Raw genomic sequence first — 24,433 nt, forward strand, 5'->3', positions numbered from 1 at the left:
AGGAGAACATAAAGATGTAAGTGCAGCATGATCACAATAATACGTATTTATATAAATGTATTATGTATTTAAAAATTGGTTAATATATACATCAAAATGTTATAAAGGTTATGTCTTTGATGGAGATAATTTAAAAGACATTTATCTCGGCCGGGTGTAATGGCTCACACCTGTAATCCCAGCACTTTTGTAGGCCAAGGTGGGCAGATCACCTGAGGTCGGGAGTTCGAGACCAGCCTGACCAACATGGAGAAACCCCATCTCTACTAAATATACAAAATTAGCCGGGCCTGGTGGTGCATGCCTGTAATCCCAACTACTCGGGAGGCTGAGGCAGGAGAATCACTTGAACCCGGGAGGTGGAGGTTGCAGTGAGCTGAGATTGTGCCATTGTACTCCAGCCTGGGCAACAAGAGCGAAACTCCATCAAAAAAAAAAGACATTTATCTCTTGCTTATCTCTTTTCTTTGTACTAGATGCTATGTTAAATATGTTTTTCTTTGGTTTTCAATTTTTTAAAGTGTGAAAACCTACCATATTAGACTATAATATTGTGCTTATCTTTTAAAGCATATGGTATTTTCCAAACTGTCTACAATAAAATTTAATTATCTCACCAGTCAGAAAAAAAGGACAGCTATTTTATTTTCTAAATAAGAGGCTCTTTAGTAGAGATTTGAGCATTCAGTTGACATTTACTTATTTTAGCCTATTCTCTTAATTAAATACTTGAAAGAACTCCTACAGATCATAAATCAAAAACCTGCACTCCAGCCTAGCATGTTCCACATGTGGGCTATAGTATTAATGTATCCTTTTTCTGTTGTTGTTTGTTCATTCTAAAGAGTAATGAAAAAGCAGGAGGTGGGAGCAAAGTACAGAGTCTTAGAGTCAACCCATTACCCAGGCATGGCTACGCATGTTAAGCTGACCAAAGACTTTTCCTACCTATTGCTGCCACCTTACATTCTTTTTTTTGTTTTGTTTTGAGATGGAGTCTTGCTCTGTTGTCTAGGCTGGAATACAGTGACATGATCTCGGCTCACTGCAACCTCTGCCTCCCGGGTTCAAGCAATTCTCCTGCCTCAGCCTCCCGAGTAGCTGGGACGACAGGCACATGCCACTGTGCCCAGCTAATTTTTGTATTTTTAGTACAGATGAGGTTTCACCATATTGGCCAGGCTGGTCTTGAACTCCTGACCTCAGGTGATCTGCCTCGGCTTCCCAAAGTGGTGGGATTACAGGCATGAACCATCGCGCCCAGCCTGTCACCTCACATTCTTTACTTACCAAGGTAGGCTGAATATCCCTACTCTGAAAAACCAAAATCCAAAAATACTTCTGGGTCCTAAGAATTTCAGATAAAGAATAGTCAACCCGTAATGTGGGATATTAGCAGTTTATGCACATATTTCATAAGATGCTTCCATGGTGATTAAACCAGTGGGACCGAGAAACTGGAAAAGCAGTCCCCTATTCACTGATATATCTCATTCCTATTATCTTTTCCCTACCAGACCTTAAAAATATCGATAGCAATGTTCTGAGACACATTCAGTTTCAAAGTAATCTACAACCTACTCACAAACAATACTGTTGATTAGAAATAAAAGGTTTAGGTTAAAAACTCAGTATTTTAGAGTTAATTTTAACTAGGGTACTTATTCTTAGAAGTGCAATTAGTCACTGAGCTATTTTCAGCGCAACTTGGTAAAAACTAAAGAAGAAAAAGTGTTAAATGAAATATGATCTAAAAAGAACTGATAATATAAAGAGAAAACGAATGCAACAAAAATTATATATTAATAAAGATTCTGTTCCAACTTCAGGTCAGGCCATAAGAAATAGTCATCCCCTGGTATACACAGGGCATTGGTTCCAAGACCCCCCAGCCTCCAGTCCTACAGTCGGCCCAGAAACATCCAGGTATATGAAAAGTCAGCCCTCCATATCTGCATTTGGTTGGGAAAAAAACTGTGTAAGTGGACCCATGTCATTCAAACGCATGTTGTTCAAGGGTCAACTGTACTTGGAGGGACAAAAAAGCTATGCATCAATGTAGACTCTTTCAAAAAAATCACAGTGTAAATAAGGGTTCAGCAAGCTACTGCCCACAGGTCAAACCTTGCCCACTGTTTTTGTATTGCCTACTAGCTAGGAATAAATAGCTGTTTAAAACAACAAAAACAAAAACCCAAGACTATGTGACAAAGACTCATATGGCCCTTTATAGAACAGTTTGCCAAGTCCTCCTGTAAGTTAATAACTCTTCACATATTTGAAGTATTCTCAACACATATTATTCATTCTCTTTATATATTTTTTTAAATTTGCCACTCTGAGGAAGTACTGGTTATGAAAACCAAAATGATTTTAAAACACGGAGATTCTATAATGAAACTATTTAATAATGGAGCAAAGACAAGTATGAAGGTATTACGTTTTTAATTAGTGTTTCCAGCCTTTCAAAAAAGTAAACTTTTAAATTAGGTACATAAGTTACCAAAGTTACTAATTTGTAGCCTTACGAAACTAGGATAAAATAAAGTAACTTAAACTAACTCACAATAAAATATTAAATGAAGGAAAGTTATTCCCCATAGTCCCCTCACTCCCAGCTAAAATACTATTTTTTCCATCTACGTAAGTAATAAAAAAAATTTCTAAATGAAATGTACTATACTGCCAAGACTGAACTGTAGACAGAAGTCAAACATTTCTGGTGATATAATAAATAAGCACAATATTCTTAGAAAGCAATTACAGTATTTATCTAAAGAAAGTCATTCAAATGTTCATAGCCTTTGACACAGTAATGCCGCTATGGGAAATTATGCTAAGAAAATATGTGTTTTTTAATTAAATGACAGTTATAAAGCGATTCTTAACATGGCATCCTAAAACGTCTTACAAAGAAAATTTACCTAAGCATTTAAAACTGACCTACAATCTTGCACCATTTACCTATCTTCAAAATATATCCTACATCCAACCACCTACCACCACCATCCCCCTAGTCCATAACTATTTTGTCTCAGGCAATCTGCAGCAATTGCTTCCTAGCAGGTATCCCTGCTATTAATCTTACAATATATTCTCCACACAGCAGCAAGTGATAGTTTATAAATGTAGGTTAGGGCCAGGCACCACGATAGTTTATAAATGTAGGTTAGGGCCAGGCACCACGATAGTTTATAAATGTAGGTTAGGGCCAGGCACCACGATAATTTATAAATGTAGGTTAGGGCCAGGCACCATGGCTCACGCCTATAATCCCAACACTCTGGGAGGCCGAGGTGGGTGGATCACCCGAGGTCCAGGAGTTCAAGACCAGCCTGGCCAACATGGTAAAATCCCATCAAAAACACAAAAAATACAAAAAACAATTAGTCAGGTGTGGTGGTGCATGCCTGTAGTCCCAGCTACTTGGGAGGTCTCAGGTGGGAGGATCGCTTGAGCCAGGAATAAATGAATGAATGAATGAAGGTTAGATCATGTCATTCACTTGCTCAAAGTCCTCCAATAGCACTCTTCAGTCTTAAAAATAAAAATGCAAAGCATTCCTCCTTCCCTGGTACCTCCTATGTTTCCTTCATAGCATGTATTATAATTTGTAATTATGTATTTACTCGTGAAATTGTGTAAGTCTATATCCCCTACTAGGCTTTAAACTCCATGATGGTAGGACTCACGCCTGTTTTACTCACCACTACACACCCTCTACCTAATAGTCTTGAACACTATAGGCAATCAGTACTGCCTCTTAAATAAGTGAATGAATCCATTCAATGTAAATATATGTAGATACTAAAAAATAAATGGAAATTTTTATTACAATTAAACAGTTAACATAAACACAATTTAACAGATTTTTCAATTATGTAATACAAATCCTTCTCAAATAGTCTGAAGATACTACATATTTGAAATGAATGCTCACAACAAATGCCCCACTTTCAATGTAATAGTTTGCAAAGGTGGATTTTTTAATCTTTCAACAATTTGTTTTAAAATCTATGTCGCAATGTTCTCTTATCTTAGGAAAACAAGCATAGGTTTTAGATACTATAAATTTTACCAAGACAATGAAGCTGTTAATTTTTAAATTACAACATGTATTAAGAATAATTTAATAAATCTTAACTTCAATTCAATTGTATATAACATGTAAAGTTTTATGTAAAAATACAATCAAAACAATACACACAGAGATTTTAATACACTTATGGGAGGGAAGAGAGTAAGACTAGGGAAAAGAATGTAGGAGTCTTCAACAGTATTAACTTTTCTATCTTGGAAAAAAAAAAGAGCTAAACCAAATACAGCTAAATGTTAAGATATGACAGAGCTGGCTGGTACACACATGAAGTTCATTATACCACTTTTCCATAAAGCACTAAGAGTGCACCCATTTTATCATTACTTAAGGATTGTGTATTTTTACTTTAAATTTCTGTTGGTTTGAAAAGCTACAAATCTTTATTGGTTTCATACCAATTTATTTGAGGAGTAATAATGTTATATAGGTTTCTTTTTCTTATCTTCATATTTATTGCCAACGTGTGTCCTTTGCCCATGTGGAGTTTTAATCTTCTTTTACACTGATTTGCATATTAATGAAGTGTTTCCTGGTTTACTAAATGCCTTTATTTTGAGGAATTTAAAAGCTAACTCATTCAAGATAAGATAACCTCATTACCAGAACATCAAGTTTGTCATTTTTCTATTATAATTAATAACAAAATTATTCAGTGTGTTCACTTTTTAACATACTCGAGTATGGGTTTTCTAACTCAGGCAGTGACCCTGACACCGAAAGACATATTCCATGTATCAAAAAAAACAATATATACATTCCAAGTATAGATTTTGTTTACTATATTGTAGTAAACGAAAAATCTAAAGAAACTAATACTTTTACTAAAGGTAATCATATTACTATTAATAGCAATTACAGGAGTCAACATTTACTGAGCCCTTACTTATATGCCAGATACTGTCATAAGCATATTACAAACATCATCCCATTTGATCTCCACCTTCGTGCTGCCAATTCCATGAGATGCTCTTCTCAGCATGACTAGAACTGCTGAAAATGTCAATAATGTATTACTTGGTGATTTCCTTTTGAAACTGTAAGTTTTCTTGATGTATTAAGTATTCTAAGAACTTTTCACATACTGCTTAATAACAACTGTAGCAAAAGATGAGAAACTTTTTACTCAACTAATGCTCAAGTACTTTAAGTTACTCTTCTGAAAGGTTATTTAAATCCATTATAGAATGATGTGTTCCACACTTTTAGTTTATAAGCCATCAAAGACTGTTGTAGACTGTCAGAATTATAACAGGGAAGAAACAGGGAATTTAGGGTATGTAAAGAGAGGTTGATGAGTTCATTCCCACCTACCCACATCAGTCTCCCTTGTATCATAGAAACACTTATTGAAAATCTAGGTGTCACATTCTGTGTCACACATTATATACTTTCTGACTTCAAGCAACTAAGGTGAGTGGAAGAGACATGAACATAAATAAATAATTAAAATAAAATGAATGTAACACCATATGCAAGACAAAGTACAATGATGGCACACAGGAGAGATCAACTTGTATGAATTAAGACGGGAGGGGAGGGACATTCCAAGCACAAAGGAGCAAAGAGAACGTAAAATACATAGAACAACATGTTGAGGACACAGAACCAAGGAGCTCCATATAACTTTAGCTTAGAACAGCAGTCCCCAACTTTTCTGGCACCAGGGACCGGTTTCGTGGAAGACAATTTTTCCATGGACAAAGTCGGGGTGTTTTCGGGATGAAACTGTCTCGCCTCAGACTATCAGGCATTAGATTCTCTAACAAGTATGCAACCTAGTTCCTTGCACGGGCAGTTCACAACAGGGTTCACGCTCCTATGAGACTCTAATGCCACCAATCTGACAGGAGCCAAGGCAAGTAATGCTCACCCCTCCTTCCGGCTGTGCAGCCCAGTTCCTCACAGGCCACAGGTGGGTACCAGTCCGCAGCCTGCGGTTTGGGGATCCCTGGCTTAGAGGCCTTAGAATAAGCACCAAGAAGTGAAACTGGACAATCAAGCAGAGGCCAGTTTATGGAGGATCACGCGTATCATATTAAGGAGTTTTACACTTTATCCCATACAAAATCACTAAAAGGTTTTTAAAATAGGAAGGGAGATCAGATTCACTATTAGCATTTTTATGACAAATTATAGAAAGGGACAAAATTTTTTGGCCCTTCCCAGACACTGCCTCATCGTACCCACTCAGATGCACCAGTAGCAGCCAAAGGCACCACCTCTGCAGGGATTAAGCCTCAGCGACAACGGGCCCCTCCTCTGAGATTCCAGTTCTGATAACCCCCAAATCTTCCCAGCACTCCCTGAATCTTAGGAGTAGTGGCCATTCTTGATGTTACTGTGTTACTTCAGTGTTTTTTTGCCTTTCAGTCTTCCAACACGTAATTAGTTCTCCATGCTGAAATATCTAGTGTGGTTTCTGCTTTCTGGACTAGACTTTTGACTTCTATAAATGTTAAAAATGGGAGGAAATAGAGAGAAGAAGGGGGGAGAGAAGGAGGAGAGCAGAGACTGGGAGATGATCTAGGAATTATTACAAGAAATGACAAAACTTGAACTAAGGCAGCAACAGCAGTATGGATCGAGGAGATTAAATAGATTGGAGAAATACTCAGGTAAACTTGTTGGTAGGAATGTAAGTAGTACAATCACTGTGGAAAACAACTTGGCAGTTCCTCAGAAAGTCAAAGACAGAGCTACCATATAACCCACCAATTCCACCTTAGATATATACCCGAGAGAACGGAAAATATACGGTCACACAAAGACGTGTACATAAATGTTTATAGTGGCATTATTCAAAATAGCCAAAAAGAGGAAATCACTCAAATGCCCATCAAATGAACAGATAAACAAAATAAGGTATATCCATATAACAGAGTATTATTCAACCAGAGAAAGGAATGATCAAAAAGCAAAAACATAGATGAAACCTGAAAACATCATCCTATGTGGAGGAAGCCAGACACAAAAGGCCATGTACTGTATGATTCTCTTTATATGAAATAATCAGAGTAGGCAAACTCACAGAGACAGAAAAATTAGTGGTTTTTAGAGGCTGGTGGGAGAAGGGATTGGGTAGTGACTGCTAATGGATGTGGGACTTCTTTTGGGGTGATTGTAACATTCTGAAATTAGTAGTAATGACTGCACAACCCGTGTGAATATACTAAAAACCACATACACTTGAAAAGGGTGAATTGTATGCTATGTGAATACATTTCAATTTTTTAAAAATAACAGAGTTTACTGACAGGGGATGAGTACAAAGGAGAGAGCGAAGTTGAAAAGATGAGTGATACTGGGCATGTTGAATTCCCTATACTCATGGGTTGTCCTGGTGGGTATGACCTGCAGGCAGCTTGATATACATACGTGTCTGGTGCTCAGGACAGAAGTCCAGGCTAGAGACAGACTTGGGAGTCTTCAATCTATGGACAGCCAAAGAACTTCACTTATTTGTGCTATGGGCTTGGGCAAACTACTTTATCTCACATCTTCTCTAAGCTATTGCTCCTTCAGCTGTGAAAGTAGGTAAAAAATTGCATAAAGGATTTTATACATAGATTAGTATTAAACACCATGAAAATCTCTTTATAAAATGGAAAGTGCTATAAAAAGTTAACTGCATTATTTTATATACTACACGCAGACACAAAAAGTAGGGGCATGCCACTGGCTACTGGGAACTGCTTAGAAACAGTATCTTGTCCTTACAAAATCATTGGGCATCTATAGTTAAAATAATTTTGCAGGCTGGGCGCGGTGGCTCAAGCCTGTAATCCCAGTACTTTGGGAGGCCGAGATGGGTGGATCATGAGGTCAGGAGATTGAGATAATCCTGGCTAACATGGTGAAACCCCGTCTCTACTAAAAAATACAAAAAACTAGCCGGGCGAGGTGGTGGGCGCCTGTAGTCCCAGCTATTCGGGAGGCTGAGGCAGGAGAATGGCGTAAACCCGGGAGGCGGAGCTTGCAGTGAGCTGTGATCCGGCCACTGCACTCCAGCCTGGGTGACAGAGCGAGACTCCATCTTAAAATAATAATAATAATAATAATAATAATAATAATAATTTTGCAAAACTGGTCACCATATTTCAAAATAAATATTATGGAGCTGGACAAATCAAAGGGAAGGAGAGCTAAAACTGAAGGTTATGAAGGATTTCTGTTTTGATTAGGGAGTGAAGATGTTAAAGAGCTCATTTTCATGGCAGAATTTTCAATTAAAAACTAAGACATTCACTAAAAATAAGGATAAAGAAAACAAAGACTTCTTTACCAAATGCTGGATACTTAAAATTATAAGAATGGTGAACATTAGTTTAGCACTAGAGAGAATTAAATGTGTACTACTCCCAAGAGAAAAAACTAGTTCAAAAATCTGAATGATCTCAAGGAAAATTTATATGACAAACTTTGAAAATAAGCATATAATGAGCATACATATGTAACCTGTTGAAATCACGTGGCATTCCCCCACAAGTGATCACTTGAAGTCTAGGTAAGAATGAGAGGCTGGAATGACCATGGATCCAATCTTAATAATTACAGCTGCCAATATAATGTTCATATTTTATATTATATACCTCTCAGATATTATTTATTTAGCCTTAATAGCAATTTCCTTAATCCAAGACTACGTGTGAATTATCTAATTTATTGAGGCTTGAAAAAGAAGCATGAAATAATCTAATGGTATCTGAAACTTTTCTCTCTCCAAAATGAGTATTTACTTTTCCCCCAGCTCCAACAGTATAAGCTTATGTTAAAAAACTAAAACACTACAAAAAATGAGGGAGTAATTTTGTTTTTAGATGAAATCATTCTCAACACAAGGTGCTGTGACCCAGCTTCACTTACATAACGGACATTCTTGAACGTCAGTGTATTTAAATCTACCTAATCTTTCCAACAACTATGTTACTTATATGTACAAAGATACCATAATTTATTCACCCATTCTCTATTGGTAGACATGAAGATTATTTCCATTTTTTTAAAATCATGAACAACACTACAATAAACATTCTTATATACATTTTAAACATTTACGCAATTAAATCCTTGGATAAATTCCAAGAAGCTGAATTATCTGGTCAAAGGACATGTAGTTTACATTTTGAAACATATCTCTAGACTGATTCAGTCTGAGGGTCTATACTCCCAGTACAGTGCAAGGCGCACATTTCTCCTTACCCTTCCTAGCAGTTATCATTTTAACCTTAGCCAATATGAAAGGACAGAAATGTTATTTATTGTTTGAATTTGTATCATATTCATGAAGTGTCTTTTTATATGTTTATGTTATTTATTTTATTTCTTTTTTTGGTAGATAAGCTATTTATATCTTTAGTACCCCCATCCCTTTTTTCTATTTGTGTGTTTGTTTTTTTCTAATTCATATATAAGACAGCTTCCTGTTACATGAACCAAATGGTTTTTCTAGGTTTTCATTTGTCTTCTATCTTTGTTAAAGATAACTTAATTTTTATGTGGCCAGATAGCTCAATTTTTGCCCAAATGTTTGCCTTAATGGTTTAAGAATACTCTGATAACGAGAAAAGATTCTCACTTTTCTCAAGGGAGAAAAATACTTAATCCAAATTCCACAAATAAGGAAACCTAAAGTTAAGTCACTCAATCTATGTTACTTAGATAATACTACAAGATCCATAATTTAAGAACGACATTATCATTTTTATTTCACAAGTGTATAATTTAGCAGTAAAATTTACACAAGGAGAAACAGGGTAGATCCATGGTTCTCACTGTGGGAGAAAGAAGGTGAAGAACAGTTAACTCTTGATTTCTTAAAAACATGCATTTCTGAGCTCTGTGCCTTGAAAAGGGTCTAGAAGCAGTGACACCCCATTGTCACTATATAAACACATTATATAAATGCACCTAAGACCCAGATCTTGATTTCTAAACACCATTCCCCACTAAAAGGAACTAGGGATCCTTAGACAAATGGCTGAATCCAGGGTGGGGACAGGAAAAGAACAAGGTGAACCTGGAATACACAGTGCCAGAAAGCATGAAGAAACTAAAAAACTGAAGGGGACATGTTAAAAGCATACAGAAGCCAGCTTAAAAGGGATTCCATTGGCCATATCAAAACAAATTTGAGCAACAAAATCAGTAATTACAATAACAGACTTCAAACACATTAAATTAAAGAGTTCATGAATCCATACTGATACAAACAAAACAAACCAAACAAATAAATAAGGGAAGAGAAGAGAAAAGAGAGAGCCCTTTTTAATGGCAGATGCCAATTAATTAATCGAGAAGTGATGACAGAGTTAGAAGATTACCATTTTGCAACCATTAAGGTAGTAATAATGAGTGGATGCTAAATCCTACTGGATGCAAATATATTGGACAACAGGGCATTTACAGTCTCCAAGTATCTCCCCACAGAGTACTTATTAATTATAAAGCAATTAAAGGCAACTTTGCAGAGAGAAATCTGATAGATATCACCTTAACCAAAAAATCAATGTTACCAATAATGGGACAAACCACCATGACGTGCCTCCTGTTGTGATACAAGGCGGAGGACACGACATCACTATGGAGCATTCCTGCCCAAATTGTTTAACCTAAATCTGATCATGAGGAAACCATCAGACAAACTTAAACTAGAGGACATTCTACAAAACAATTGACCTGAGTTCTTTGTAAAGTATCATTGTCATAAAAGACAAAAGCTGAGAAATGGTTCTAGATTAAAACAGACGGAGACAAGACAACTAATTTTTGATCCTGAATCAGAAAAAAAATAAGTAACTGCTAAAAGGACATTCTTAGAACAACTCACAAAATTTTAATACAGACCATATATGAGACAAAGTATTGTATAACAATGTTGAATTTCCTAAACTTCATCATTATGTTATAGCTATACAAGAAAATACTGTAGTTATACAAGGAAATATTCCTGTTGTTGGAATAAGGTCAGCCAACTTTTTCTCTAAAGGTAAAAAGTCTATAAAGATCTAAAGATAGTAAATATTTCAGGCTTTTGGTCATTTTGGCTGCAACTACTCAACTGTGCCACTGCAGTGTGAAAGCAGCCATACACAGTATGTAAACACACATGCATGGCTGTGCTCCAACAAAATCATATAAAAAAAGACAGCAGGAGGGCAGGAGTGGTTGCTCATGCCTGTAATCTGGCACTCTGGGAGGCCAAGGCGGGAGGATCATGAGGTCAGGAGTTTGAGACCAGCCTGGCCAACACAGTGAAACCCCATCTCTACTAAAAATACAAAAATTGGCCAGGCATGGTGGTGGGCACCTATAGTCCCAGCTACTTGGGAGGCTGAGGCAGGGGAATTGCTTGAACCCAGGAGTCAGAGGTTGCAGTGAGCCGAGACTGCGCCACTACACTCCAGCCTGGGCGACACAGTGAGGCTCTGTCTCAAAAAAAAAAAAAAAGACAGCAGGTAGGATTTGGCCAGCAAGCAGCCCATAGTTTGCAGACCCCTGTCTTAGAAGTTATACCAAGTTTAGTGGTGAAGGGTCACAACACGTGCAATTTAATCTTAAATAGTTCAGCAAAAATAAAGAATATACATTCACATAAGTGTATACCTATATACACAGATGAATAGATCTGTGAAAGCATAGAGAAAGCAACTATGGCAAAATGTTAGTGAATCTAGTTTAAGAGTAACAGCTATTCGCTGTACTATTTTTTTACTACTTTTCTATAGGTTTGAAATTTTTTCAAAATAAAACATTGAAAAAAAGTATCTAAGGTAGTTACTGTGTCCCTCCTTAATTCTTTCAAATATTTTATTTTCACTATTTCTGCTTTTTTTTTTTTTTGGAGATGGGGTCTCGCTCTGTTGCCCAGGCTGGAGTGCAGTGGCGTGATCTCGGCTCACTGCAGCCTCCACCTCCCGGGTTCCAACCATTCTCCTGTTTCAGTCTCCTGGGTAGCTGGGATTACAGGCATGCGCCACCACACCCAACTATTTTTTGTATTTTTAGTAGAGACAGGGTTTCACCACGTTGGCCAGGGTAGTCTCGAACTCCTGACCTCGTGATCTGCCCGCCTCAGCCTCCCAAAGTGCTAAGATTACAGGCATGAGCCACCACACCTGGCTTATTTCTACTAATTTATATGGTAAGATCCCAATAATTTAACTCTTCCATAACGTACACATTATGAAATAATAATGGTTAACAGACGCAAGAAATGTAATATTCTTAAGTATAAAGCCTCTAAATTAAGTCATACATAATTAGCATGATTGCCTAGAAACATTGCTCTTCAAAATAAAGTTGGCCATCCATATCCACGGGTACCCCATCTATGAATTCAACCAAGATATCTGATGATAGCAGATATCTGAGGAAAAAAATTCATGAAGTTCCCAAAAGTAAAACTTGAATTTGCCATGTACTGACTACTATGTTGAACCCACACAAATGAACTAATGTGAGGCACTGTAATAGGTATTATAAGAAATCTAGAGATACCTAAAACTAATAAGCTCCATGAAGGCAGGAATCTGGTCTGTCTTAGGCCTCAGTGTATGCCTAATCCATAAGAAGACTGCATGGTACAAAGTGGCAGTGAAGAACATTTCTGGGATTAAGGAATTAGCTATATTGTTAAAACCAGAATCTTAGGAGATTCCAAACCATAAAATCATTTTTTCCTTTCACTTATTTCCATTACCCACTTCCATTTGTATGTTTATAAAGCTTTGGATTTATAAAAACCCAAGGTATAAAAAACCATGACCAGTAAAGTTTTATATTCAGGTCTAAATAAATACTTATTCTTAATTTGACCTAAATATAGTACCTAACTAATACACACGGTAATGTTTATATTAATATTAGCAGAAAGTACAACTGATACTTTAAGTTTTTTAAAATCAATCATATAAAATAAGACTTTTAAATAAAACAGATATATTTATAAATTGATGACACCCATAGTTTAAATAGGGAAACTACCCAAACTTAGGATTTCATTGTTACTTGTTATAAAGCATAGAATTTGACCAGTAGAGGGCACTCACAAAAGTGGGGAGAGCTTCACAGCCTTGAAGAGAAGTGACATAAAATTGCTGTGTGTGTCTGATTTTAAAAACAGAATGTTTTAATAGAACACTGGAGTAAGCTAACATATTATTAATTTACAAAAGGTAAAGTTTAAATCTTTGTTATGCTTGAAAATCTGACATAAACCTTATGTCAGGGACATGAATTTGACAATTTAAAGGATGTTTAAAGCTACAGTTTAACATAGCAAGGTTTGGACCTTAACACTATTGAGGTTTGGGGTCAGATAACTCTGTTGTGGGGGCTTTCCTGTGCACTGCAGGAAGTTTAATACTAGGTTGGTGCAAAGGTAATTGCAGCTTTGCCATTAAAAGTAATAGCATCTACTCAATACATGCCAGTAGCAGCCCTCTCTCCCCAAGTTGTGGCAACCAAAAATGTCTCCAGATGTTGCCAAATGTCCTCTGGAGGGCAGTCACCCAACCATCCTTCACTGATGACTACAGATATATGTATAAACTCAAAAGAATAACAGCTTACAAATCACATAAGGCTTTTCTTATACCACTCTTCAGTGTCAGTTTAATTTTACAAATTTTCTCCCTATAATCTACATACTTCATTCGTAGGTAAAATGAATTCTATAATGAACATGGAAAAACAAAAGAAACTGAAAACTGATAAACCTTGGTAAATAAATACTCTACAGCTCACAACACTAAAGATGAAACAAACCAATCCAATTATTAATCTGGTGTTCCTTACTGAATAGGAAACTGTTCCATCAAAGAAGCGCATAATACTTGAATTGAATTATAAGCGCCACAATAAAAGCATGCAGATGTCAAACAATTAGAGCCTGGGAAAAAATATATCTTGCTATATTTATTCTCACTAGCATATTATATACAGTAGATACTTAATATATACTTGGTAAGTGATCAACTAATCATTCTGATCTCTGTAACTACCTACATTTTTTTAAAATGAGACTCTTCCTGTTCCACCCAATTTTACCTTAGAAAAAAAATTTCAGGGTTTTCATAGTAAGACAGCCTCAAATACAAACGTACTCCATCTATGTGTCATGCCTGAATGATTTTACATCATATCTCTGCCACTAAGTTGCCATTAGATAGTAGGCTAAGTTCAAATTTTGATATATTGACAAATCTGAATTAGTCTCCATAAGTAAATATTTTCTTAACTTGAAAAACAGCTGATTCTCAGTTTTAAAAAGTTACACAAGAGTATAGTGGAAATTTAACTTAGTCTCAGAGAATTTAAATTCAAATCCCACCACTCATTAGCTACGTATCCTTAGGTGAGTTACCACCTCTCAGATACATTATTGAAAGAAACAATAGGCCGGGCGCGGTGGCTCACGCCTGTAATCCCAACACTTTGGGAGGATGAGACGGGCGGATCACGAGGTCAGGAGATCGAGACCACCCTGGCTAACATGGTGAAACCCCGTCTCTACTAAAAATACAAAAATTAGCCGGGCGCAGTGGCGGGCGCCTGTAGTCCCAGCTACATGGGAGGCTGAGGCAGGAGAATGGCGTGAACCTGGGAGGCGGAGCTTGCAGTGAGTGGAGATCGCACCACTGCACTCCAGCCTGGGCGATAGAGCGAGCCTCCGTCTCAAAAAAAAAAAAAAAACAAAAAGAAACAATAGCCACCCTCCTCACTACCTCTTAGTGTAAATTTTGCAAAACCTAAGTCACCAAAAAATATAGTATTATTTGATTTAAATTTTTAAAAAATGTATTTCCATCTTAAATGTAGAAAAACTGCTAATAATTCCAAAATGTGCAGTCATATCCTTTCTAATTTTCTCTCTGACCCACACTGATTGGTGAATACCAATCAAAACCTACAATGGCAGTGAAATCCCCATATCCTCCTAAATTTTTAATTTTTTACAATAACATGGAGTCAGCATTTCCATTCGGCCAACTATTAAACTACTAAGTTCTCTTGCCTCTCCTACAGTTTACACCAAGAATTTAATGTAATACGTCAGTTCCCTCAGAGACTCACTGTAACTTGGGAGATAACAGATAATCTCAGATACCTTTTCCCAGGTGACTAAACTACGTCAGGGACCGTCAGTTTCAAAGTTCACAGGTAATCAATGCTTCCCACAGTCAAGTCTTCTGGTTTGGCAGAAATCATAATCAGAGTTATAGGTTTAAGTTTATAAACTTTTTCAACCTTCCCCACAAATAAAGTCTTAACTGTTAGCTTTGTTTCTTCAAGATTTATATTGCATTTTAACAATCGTTAGCAAAAGGTGTCCTAACCCACTTTATCATATTCATGACGTCATGCTATATATACACTCATATAGCATTCATGACCTCTGATTGGAAACAAAGTGTAATGGAATTTCTCAGATTTTCAGGAAAGACAGAGAGCATTTCCAGTAAAACTACCTTCCAAAATCCCAGGAAAACTTTCATGCATAAAGTGAATTCTATTAAAACTTCCTTTTACATCTGATTTAAATAGTAGAGTCTGCCAAGTAACCCTGAATTTGCAATACAGATTGAAATGGGTGTACTATTCAAACCTCCTCAAAGAAACAAACAAAACTGTAGTATACATTGAATTAACTTGTCAAAAGTAAATATACAGAGACTACTGCATAGGCAGTCTACTTCAATTAGACTGTTCCCCTTTACTGTTGTAAATTCTCAGAATTGGAAGCCAAATAAAGTTGTTTCTATGTTTAAATCAAATCTTTGCAAATAGGCATTATTTCTTCACTTTTTTATAGTACCAAAAATAAGTGACATTTCCCTATGATTAGTTATCTAATCAATTCTCCAGGTTCTAAACTGCATACACATCTTCCCAAGGCCACCAATGCCCTCAGAACTTGCCCCAGTGCAAAGTGTTTCTTCAAGACATTACACAGTACAGTACCTTAATAGGGCACTTTGACCTGTTCTAGATTTCACAGCTTGGGACTTCAAGAAAGTTCTCAGAAATTTTTCAGAGCCAATTTTTTTAAACTAGTACATCAGATGTAGAATAAATGCTAAAGGATTAGGACTGCTTAATCAAGGGTAAAGAAGCCTCAGAAATAATCTTACAATATAGGGCTATTTCAAAGACAAGGTGATATGCTTATTTTCCATCTCCACTGATGTTAAATTTAACATGAAGATTCAAATTACGTGTGAAATATGCTAATAAGTATGTTCTGAAAATGGGTTAACAAGGACAGTTGGGGAATGTCCCCTCCTGCAGGTCTCTGAGATTAAATAAATCCTCATCTGCTTGGGATGGAAGGGAATTCTACTACCTGACCTCTCAAGGTCTCTTACAGGTCTTTACTTATTCTGCTGCTGGCCTTTACTTTGGTTACTTTTCATTAAACTAAAAAAAGCTGAAAATAATCCTCAAAACATAATAATTTAAATTTAGTCAAGGAATTTTTTTTTTAATTCTAGCATTTCCTTGAGTAAATTTAAAAATGACAACAAAGCAAACGTAAAGTTGGTAATAGCATCTTTATATAAATCACACCTTAGGCAAAGAATTCATTTTTTAAAATTTATCAGGTAGTCGTAGGTTCTCTAATGTTGAGAAGAAGATAGGAAAATACTGCTAATGAAGTTTAAAAAACTCAACCATCAAACAATTACATTTCACTAGTACAATTAAATCTAACCTTTACATATGATGTCATAATACCAAGAAACCCATAAAAATAAAAGTTACATTAAAAAGATTGCCTTTCAGGTACAGATAGGATACAAATTTCTACCCTCTCACAAAACGCTGAAATATACTTCCAAGCAAAATGCACAGAGAGTGAACATCATGGACCCTGACATACTCCCAAGGAAAGGAAAGCTCTCATATTAATGGTTACATATAACTTGAAACCCAAGGTACATTTCAGAAAACTTAAAGTAACTTTCAGTATAATTATCTTGTAATAAGTACTCATGAAAATGGTCAGAGAAACGTTTATTTGTACCAAAGAATGGTCCTGCACCAGTAATACGCATAATATTAAAACAAGATTTACCTCTATTGTTGGATCATATTCGTCCACAAAATGATTCTGAATTAGCTGTATCGTCAAGGCACTCTTGCCTACGCCACCAGCTCCAACTACCACAAGTTTATATTCAGTCATTTTTCAGCAGGCCTTATAATAAAAATAAGGAAAATGTGACTAAATTAGAACATGTCACACATGAGGTTAATACACTATCAAATACTCCATCAGTACCTTTTAATACAAACTCACCTTTATATGAAAAGTTATTTCAAAATACCTTACAAAATTCAATCATGAAAATTCCAGTTGACTACAGATGTGTATTGTAATGAACTGTACTTCATTTACAAACTCCTCCATCAACGTTTAAGAAAAATACCTAACTGCTGCATAGATAGTTCTTTTATCTTTAAATTCAAGTTGTTGTATCTAAACAGCCACACTGCTGTTCTGCAGCGGCTAAAGGCTCTCAAAGGATCATGACTTCACTCATGCAAGTGTCTAGAACAGTCCTCTACACCCTGTAGACACGCCCTCACAAAAGTTGCTGACAGCTATCTCCACTCCTATTGTTAGTTCTCCAAGTGAACCCCCACCTCTAAGAGTTAGAAGTCACTATGCAACAGCTACAGAAAAACTTTTAAAGCATCATGGCAGTAACTCTCTTGGATAAGTATTAACAGTAAGAATCAGATGAGGGTTGGGAGAATGAGTATCAAAGTTGGATTGTGTCATGGGGAAATAAAAATTTAAACACTAAGGCAGAAGAACAATATTTGATGACATTTTAATGTGTGAAATATCTCTGGGGAAAATAGAAGTCGGAGGTTGCAGTGAGCTGAGATCGCACCACTGCACTCCATTCTGGTGACAGAGCAAGACTCCGTCTCAAAAAAAAAAAAAAAAAAAAAATCTCTGGGGAAAATAAAGGTAAAAACTAAGAGAACTCCAAATTAACTATTCAGTCCAGGTGATGTGATCATCAATCACAATACATAATCCTGTATCACTGCTGCACACAAAAAGATAAAGATTAGAAAGCCAGGTGCAGTGGCTCATGCCTGTAATCCCAGCACTTTCGGAGGCCACGGCGGGTGGATCACCTGAGGCCAGGAGTTCAACACCAGCCTGGCCAATATGGTGAAACCCCATCTCTACCAAAAATACAAAAATTAGTCAGGCGTGGTGGCGCTCTCCTGTAGTCCCAGCTACTCAGGAGGCTGAGGAAGGAGAATCGCTTGAACCCGGGAGGCGGAGGTTGCAGTTAGCTGAGATGGAGCCACTGCACTCCAGACTGGGTGACAGAGTAAGACTCTGCCTCAAAACAAACAAACAAAAAGATTAGAGATAAACACTGTTTTTAGTAAAACAGTTGTTAAGAGATGCAAGTGAATATGTCTCAGTAATCCACATGACTGTTACTCTTTGCTTTTCCTACACTGTCTCCCCACAGGTGCATGAATACTGACAACTTGTATAACAAGCACCACACAGAAAATAAAATATAGTTTCTAGTCAGTTGTTTCAAATTTTTTGAAAAAATATGAATGTTTAATTTCATCTCCTTTCCCTCATGTAACACATAATTACAAATAAGGAGAGAAATGCAGGAAAAAACGGGAGTAAATGCACAATTATTTATTATGGATGAGTAGCTCCATATAATGAATGTGCATGTATTGTAGATAAACACTAAATAGGCCGGGCGTGGCGGCTCACGCCTGTAATCCCAGTACTTTGGGAGGCCGAGGTGGGTGGATCACAAAGTCAGGAGATCAAGACCATCCTGGCTAACACAGTGAAATGCCGTCTCTACTAAAAACACAAAAAAATCAGCCAGGCGTGGTGGCGGGCACCTGTAGTCTCAGCTACTCGGGAGGTTGAGGCAGGAGAACGGTGTGAACTCAGGAGGCAGAGCTTGCAGTGAGCCAAGATCATGCCACTGCACTCCAGCCTGGGCGACACAGCAAGACTCCGTCTCAAAAAAAGAAAAAAGAAAAAAAACCACTAAATATACACCGTATCCTATTTACTGAAAACCAAAAATAATAATTTGGTTTTCCAAATGATAACATACTAACCTTACTCCTAAGCCCTGCCTCAAAAAGCACCACAGGCTAGAAAAATTGTGTCACACACAGTCACAGTACAGTTCCCCGCCTTACTCTGTTCTACCTAGACTTACTGGCTGCTTGTCTAGGGTCAGTTAACAACCACTACAAACATATATCTTATCCTATTTGCCTCCATGCTTTATTTCAAATGTAGGCCAAAGCAATTAGGAATGGATGAGGAGAATTACACTAAAATGTATCCTCTAGCTCTCTGCCTATCCCAACCTCCCCCCAACCAGTTTGCATAGCCTAAAACAGTTCTCAAAAGGTGGTCTAGGAACCCCTCAGGTTACTAAGACTTTTCTGGTATGCAAGAGGTGAAAACTGTTTTCATAGTAACATTAAGATGTCCTTTACCCTTTTCACTCCCATTCATTCACAAGTTTTCCAGATGTGTGATCATAATAGATTGAATGCAGATGCAGATATAAGAATCCATGTCTTCTATTAAGCCACATCATTAAAGAGATTTACCAAAGTGTGAAACGACACCACTCTTCTAAGTTTTGGTTTTGTTTTGGAAAATAGTTATTTTTCATAAAATATTTTATTCATGTTACTAAGTAATGGGCTTATTATTTCTATTTTTAAATGAATTAATACATTTTAAAAAAATTGTTTTAATTTCCAATATGATAAATATTAATAAACCCCACACAAATCAAAGGTTTTTTTAATTCTCAATTTTTTTTTCTTTATAACAAGGTCTCACTACGTTGAGCACGCTGGTCTCCAACTCCTGGCCTCAAGCGATCCTCTTGCCTCAGGGATTACAAGCAAGAGCCAATTTGCCCGGCCCCTTCAATAATAATTTCTAAGAGTGTAGGCCCGGTATGGCGGCTCACGCCTGTAATCCCAACACTTTGGCAGGTTTAGGCGGGCGGATCACCTGAGGTCAGGAGGCCGAGACCAGCCTGGCCAACATGGTGAAATCCCGTATCTAAAAACACAAAAATTAGCCCGGTGACGGGAGCCTGTAATCCCGGCTACACGGGAGGCTGAGGCGGGAGAATCGCTTGAGCCTGGGAGTCGGAGGTGGTAGTGAGCCGAGATAGCGCCACTGCATTCTGGCCTGGGTGACAGAGTGAGACTCACTCTCTCAAAAAAAAGAAAGAGCGTAGACGGGTCCTTAAGGCCAAAAAGTTTACCAGCCTAGTAAATACTGTGGACAGACACTGGATTAGAGTTTGTGTATATGTACGAATTCACAGCCACATATATCTTCTGGTTTACTTGTTTATGCGGTGGTTGTTTCCAGAAAAAAAAAAAAAATTCTTTGAATGAGATTTTTAAAACCAAGTCACATTTAAATCCACTAGAGAGAACTGGGCTCCAAAGTAGTCTTATCAAATGAAGATCATGGGCTGGGAGGAGCTCCCTTACTCACAGTTAGAAAAGCTAATAAGGAGTGGACTGGACTCAAATCCAACAATTTTGTTATGGAAGAAAATTCATTTTTATTTGTCATAAAACGGAATTACCATCCACCATCTCTTAAAAGCAAGTACACTGTGTATGGCTACAGTCTCAAAGTAAACTAATGTTAGCAACCATATTTGGTATCTGTAGTCTATCACATGTAGGAGTCAGCATTTTGGACCTTAGTCACTTCAGTGACACCAGTTATATGGTTAATTCTGAGCTGATAATTACAAATAGACCTTTCCCCTTTATCACTTAGTTTTTAAATGCTATTATAAACATAACGTATATTTTGTATAACAATTAGAAAACCTTTCTGTTTTGATAGAACTCAAGATTTAAGAAGGCTTAGACTTCAGCTAGAAGATGCATAAGGCACTTTGGGAGGCCGAGGTGGGCGGATCACGAGGTCAGGAGTTCGAGACCAGCCTGGACAATATGGTGACACCCCTGTCTCTATGAAAAATACAAAAAATTAGCCGGGCATGGTGGCAGACACCTATAAACCCAGTTATTCGGGAGGCTGAAGCAGGAGGATTGCTTGAACCCAGGAGGCGAAGGTGGCAGTGAGCCGAGACGGCGCCACTGCACTCCAGCCTGGGCAACAGAGCAGATGGAGACCATCCTGGCCAACATGGTGAAACCCCTTCTCAACTAAAAATACAAAAATTAGTTGGGCACGGTGGCGGGCGCCTGTAGTCCCAGCTACTCAGGAGGCTGAGGCAGGAGAATCGCTTGAACCCTGGAGGCAGAGGTTTCAGCGAGCCGAGACCACGCCATTGCACTCCAGCCTGGGCGACAGAGCGAGGCTCCATCTCAAAAAAATAAAAAATAAAAAAGGAGATGCACATGTTTAAGTCTATTTCAGGCGGTTAGCTGGTGGATTGCTACAATTCCTCTGTAAGTTTAAAAAATCATGTAAAAAAATCACGTTAAGTGCTGTTTTGGAGTACTGTAATAACTCGTGAGATGTAGAACACATCTGCAAAATGAGGATATTATAGAAGAAATAAGGGATGAGAGTAATACATAAGAAATAAGGGGAAGGACAAGAACAGGTAAATTAAACTTCAAGTACTATTTTTGCTATTGCTGTCTACACTCAACTAGCAAGAAAAAAGCCTTGCTTCTGCTCTGCGGGTTTTCTTCGGGGTTTAACTTGACCAAGCAAAACAGACCTTCTGGGATTAACTTTTTCCTTTTCACTGTAGGTCACAGGTTCTACGTGTAGGGTGTTGGCCACCTGTTCTTCCACCATCTCTACCTCCACCTCCTCCTTTGTGGCCACAGCAATGTCACAGCCCATACATGGGGGAGGGGAGCAGTCAGGAACTCGGAGGCAGATGCATTTTTTTCCAAACACAATAACCTCCAACAGTGGTCTCTAAGCACTTTCCTACGCTCTTCCAAAACGTGACCTCGCCTCTTACTCACACATCCCCTACACACGGAAAAGGACCACTATCCGTCCATCCTGAGCTCGAGGGAGAAGTTTATACCTTCGTCCTAGAGATGCCAAATGCAGCAGGGAAGGCTGGACCGAGGCAGCCGAGTGCTGGGAAGGGAGGCAAGAGGTGCGGGAGCGGGGAGAGGGGGAGGGGAGGCCGGGGCGCAGCGGGAGTAACCTCCACCGCACCCCACCGCCCCGAGGGGCAGCCGGCCCGGCCCGAGTTTCTCCCCAGCAGCCTCCAGCCGCGGCTCTCGGGGAGGAGGAAGGAAGGGGTTCCCCGTCCAGGAAGCAGCACAAGCGGCGACCGCCTCCAGCCTCACCCTCCTCAGCCCCGCACCGCCCATTCCTCACTCCCCGCGCCGCCGCGTCCGCGCGCCTCCCCTTGCAGAGCCCCCTCACCCCGCCCGCCCCGGCCCCGCGCCCGCGCCCCCCGCCCGCCCCTCCCGGGACCCCTAATTCATTCACTCGCCGCCGGCCCCGCCCGGCGCCGGCAAAGAGGGTCGGGACCCGGGCAGGGGCCCAGGAGGGGTGGTCCGCCTCGTACCTCTCTCCCGCACCTGGGAGCCGCTGAGCCTCTGGCCCCGCCGCCGCCTTCAGTGCCTGCGCCGCGCTCGCTCCCAGTCCGAAATGGCGGGGGCCGGGAGTACTGGCCGAGCCGCCGCCACCGTCGCCGCCGCCACTGCCGCCGCCGCTGCTGCCTCCGCCGCCGCGGCCGCCGCCTAGGAAAATCGAGCTCCGAGCACACCGATGAGTTCGGGGCCGGGCGGCCGCAGAGGGCAGAGCTATCGATGCGTTCCGCGCTCGATTCCTCTTCAGACGGGCGTACGAGAGGGAGCGGCTGAGGGCGGTGTGGGAAGAGGGAAGAGGGGGAGGCCGCGAGCGCCGGCGGGGAGAAGGAGGGGGCCGGGCCGGGCCCGCGGGGGAGGAGCGGGGGCCGGGCCGGCGGAGGAAGGGGTGGCTGGGGCGGTCTAGGGTGGGGAGCCGGGCCGGCTGGAGAGCGGGTCTGGGCGGCGCCTTGGCGGGAGGAGGGACTGCCGGACCCACGCGGCGGCCCGCCCCCTGCCTCGCCGCAAGGCGGTCCCCGCAGCCGCGGATTCTGACCCTGAGCGGGACCCGACCGCGGAGGGCTGTGCGGACGCCACCGGGGAGACGCCGCGAGCGGCCACACCACGAGCGGCCCGGCTGACCGGTCTCCACAGAGAAGCTGCGAAGAGCGCCCCGCCGCCCTCGGGGTCGGCCTATACTGGCGCGCATCCATTTACTATCATTGACTGCATGTAAATAAACAAGCAGTCACCAAAAGTGGGAGGCGACTTCGGGTACTTAGGGAGACCCGGCGGACGATTTCCCACACCAGGGCTTTCCGATCGCCGCCCCGATTATTATCAGCCTCAGCACTCGGGCTGCGAATTTAGCCCCAGGCCCAAACAAACGCGACAGACCCTTTCAGCGCTAATCTCGGGTAGGAGGTTTGTGATATTTTGCTATCTTTCTTGATATTTTGAACCCATCACAAGGTCTCTAAACAGGGACTTCGCATATACCCATGGCCCCTGAAATCACAAACAAAAGACAACTGTTGTTAAGTAGAGGTGCCCTCGCTAGTTTAGACCTGAGGAGAGTCATTCAAACATTAATTAGAAGACAGATTAATCAGTTAACGTTTGTAGAGTTAAGATATTAAACAATGGGGCAATTAAACATGCTAGCATACCCGGAGTCTGTGTTGATAAACTACCTAGAAAGGTACGTTGGGAGAGACTTGAGGATTGAGGGGTGGAAAACCAACGCCTGTGTGTGATAGGATCGCCCCTCCTCCGAGACTCTACTTTCAGTTCCATTTCTCTAGTCCACATCATAAACCACCAATAAAGCTGAATTTAAATCCGAGCTATTATGTCTGTTAACCAAGGCTTTACATTAACTGTCATCTTTTCTACTCTTGTACGGGCTGTATTCTGCAAGGTTTATTCCAGTCTCCCCCTGCTAGCGCCAGGTGGAAGGGGCAGAAGAGAGAAGTGAAAGACAAGGAAGGGGAGAAAATGTGCCTAATCTATGTTAAGTACAAGCTAAATCTTTTGCACGTATCGTATCATCTTATTTAATCATCACGACAACCTTATGAGGTAAAATACTTTTTACTGTTTTACAAATGAAGAAACAGATTTAGCGGTTAAAACCTGGGCCCAAGTTCACATCGTTAAAAAGTGGAGTGTCCTTCATGTCAGATCATAGTCACTACTCCCAGATCATCAGTGGCCCTCATTCCACTTGACATAAAAGCGAAATTATTTTCA

At 39.7% G+C, this 24,433-nt stretch overlaps 1 protein-coding gene across 7 annotated transcripts in view; it reads right to left on the minus strand.

Moving 5' to 3' along the window:
* KRAS (KRAS proto-oncogene, GTPase) overlaps nucleotides 1–22,829 on the minus strand; it is a 47,780-nt gene extending 24,951 nt beyond the window's left edge. For 2 of the 7 annotated variants that reach the window (XM_028828910.2, XM_015151140.3), the window contains exons 1-2: nucleotides 22,694–22,829; nucleotides 17,175–17,297 (exon numbers count right to left, since the gene is read on the minus strand). In XM_028828910.2, the coding sequence (XP_028684743.1) occupies nucleotides 17,175–17,285 (111 nt within the window). In that variant the 5' untranslated portion in view covers nucleotides 17,286–17,297; nucleotides 22,694–22,829. Of the gene's footprint in view, nucleotides 1–17,174; nucleotides 17,298–22,185; nucleotides 22,399–22,680 lie in introns of those variants that run through there. The other 5 variants (XM_015151139.3, XM_015151141.3, XM_077952745.1 and 2 more) reach the window with 4 other exon arrangements.
* Between the last annotated feature and the right edge of the window lie 1,604 nt (nucleotides 22,830–24,433).

Source organism: Macaca mulatta, chromosome 11 (genome assembly GCF_049350105.2).
Source record: "Macaca mulatta isolate MMU2019108-1 chromosome 11, T2T-MMU8v2.0, whole genome shotgun sequence".
Classification (NCBI taxonomy): domain Eukaryota; kingdom Metazoa; phylum Chordata; class Mammalia; order Primates; family Cercopithecidae; genus Macaca; species Macaca mulatta.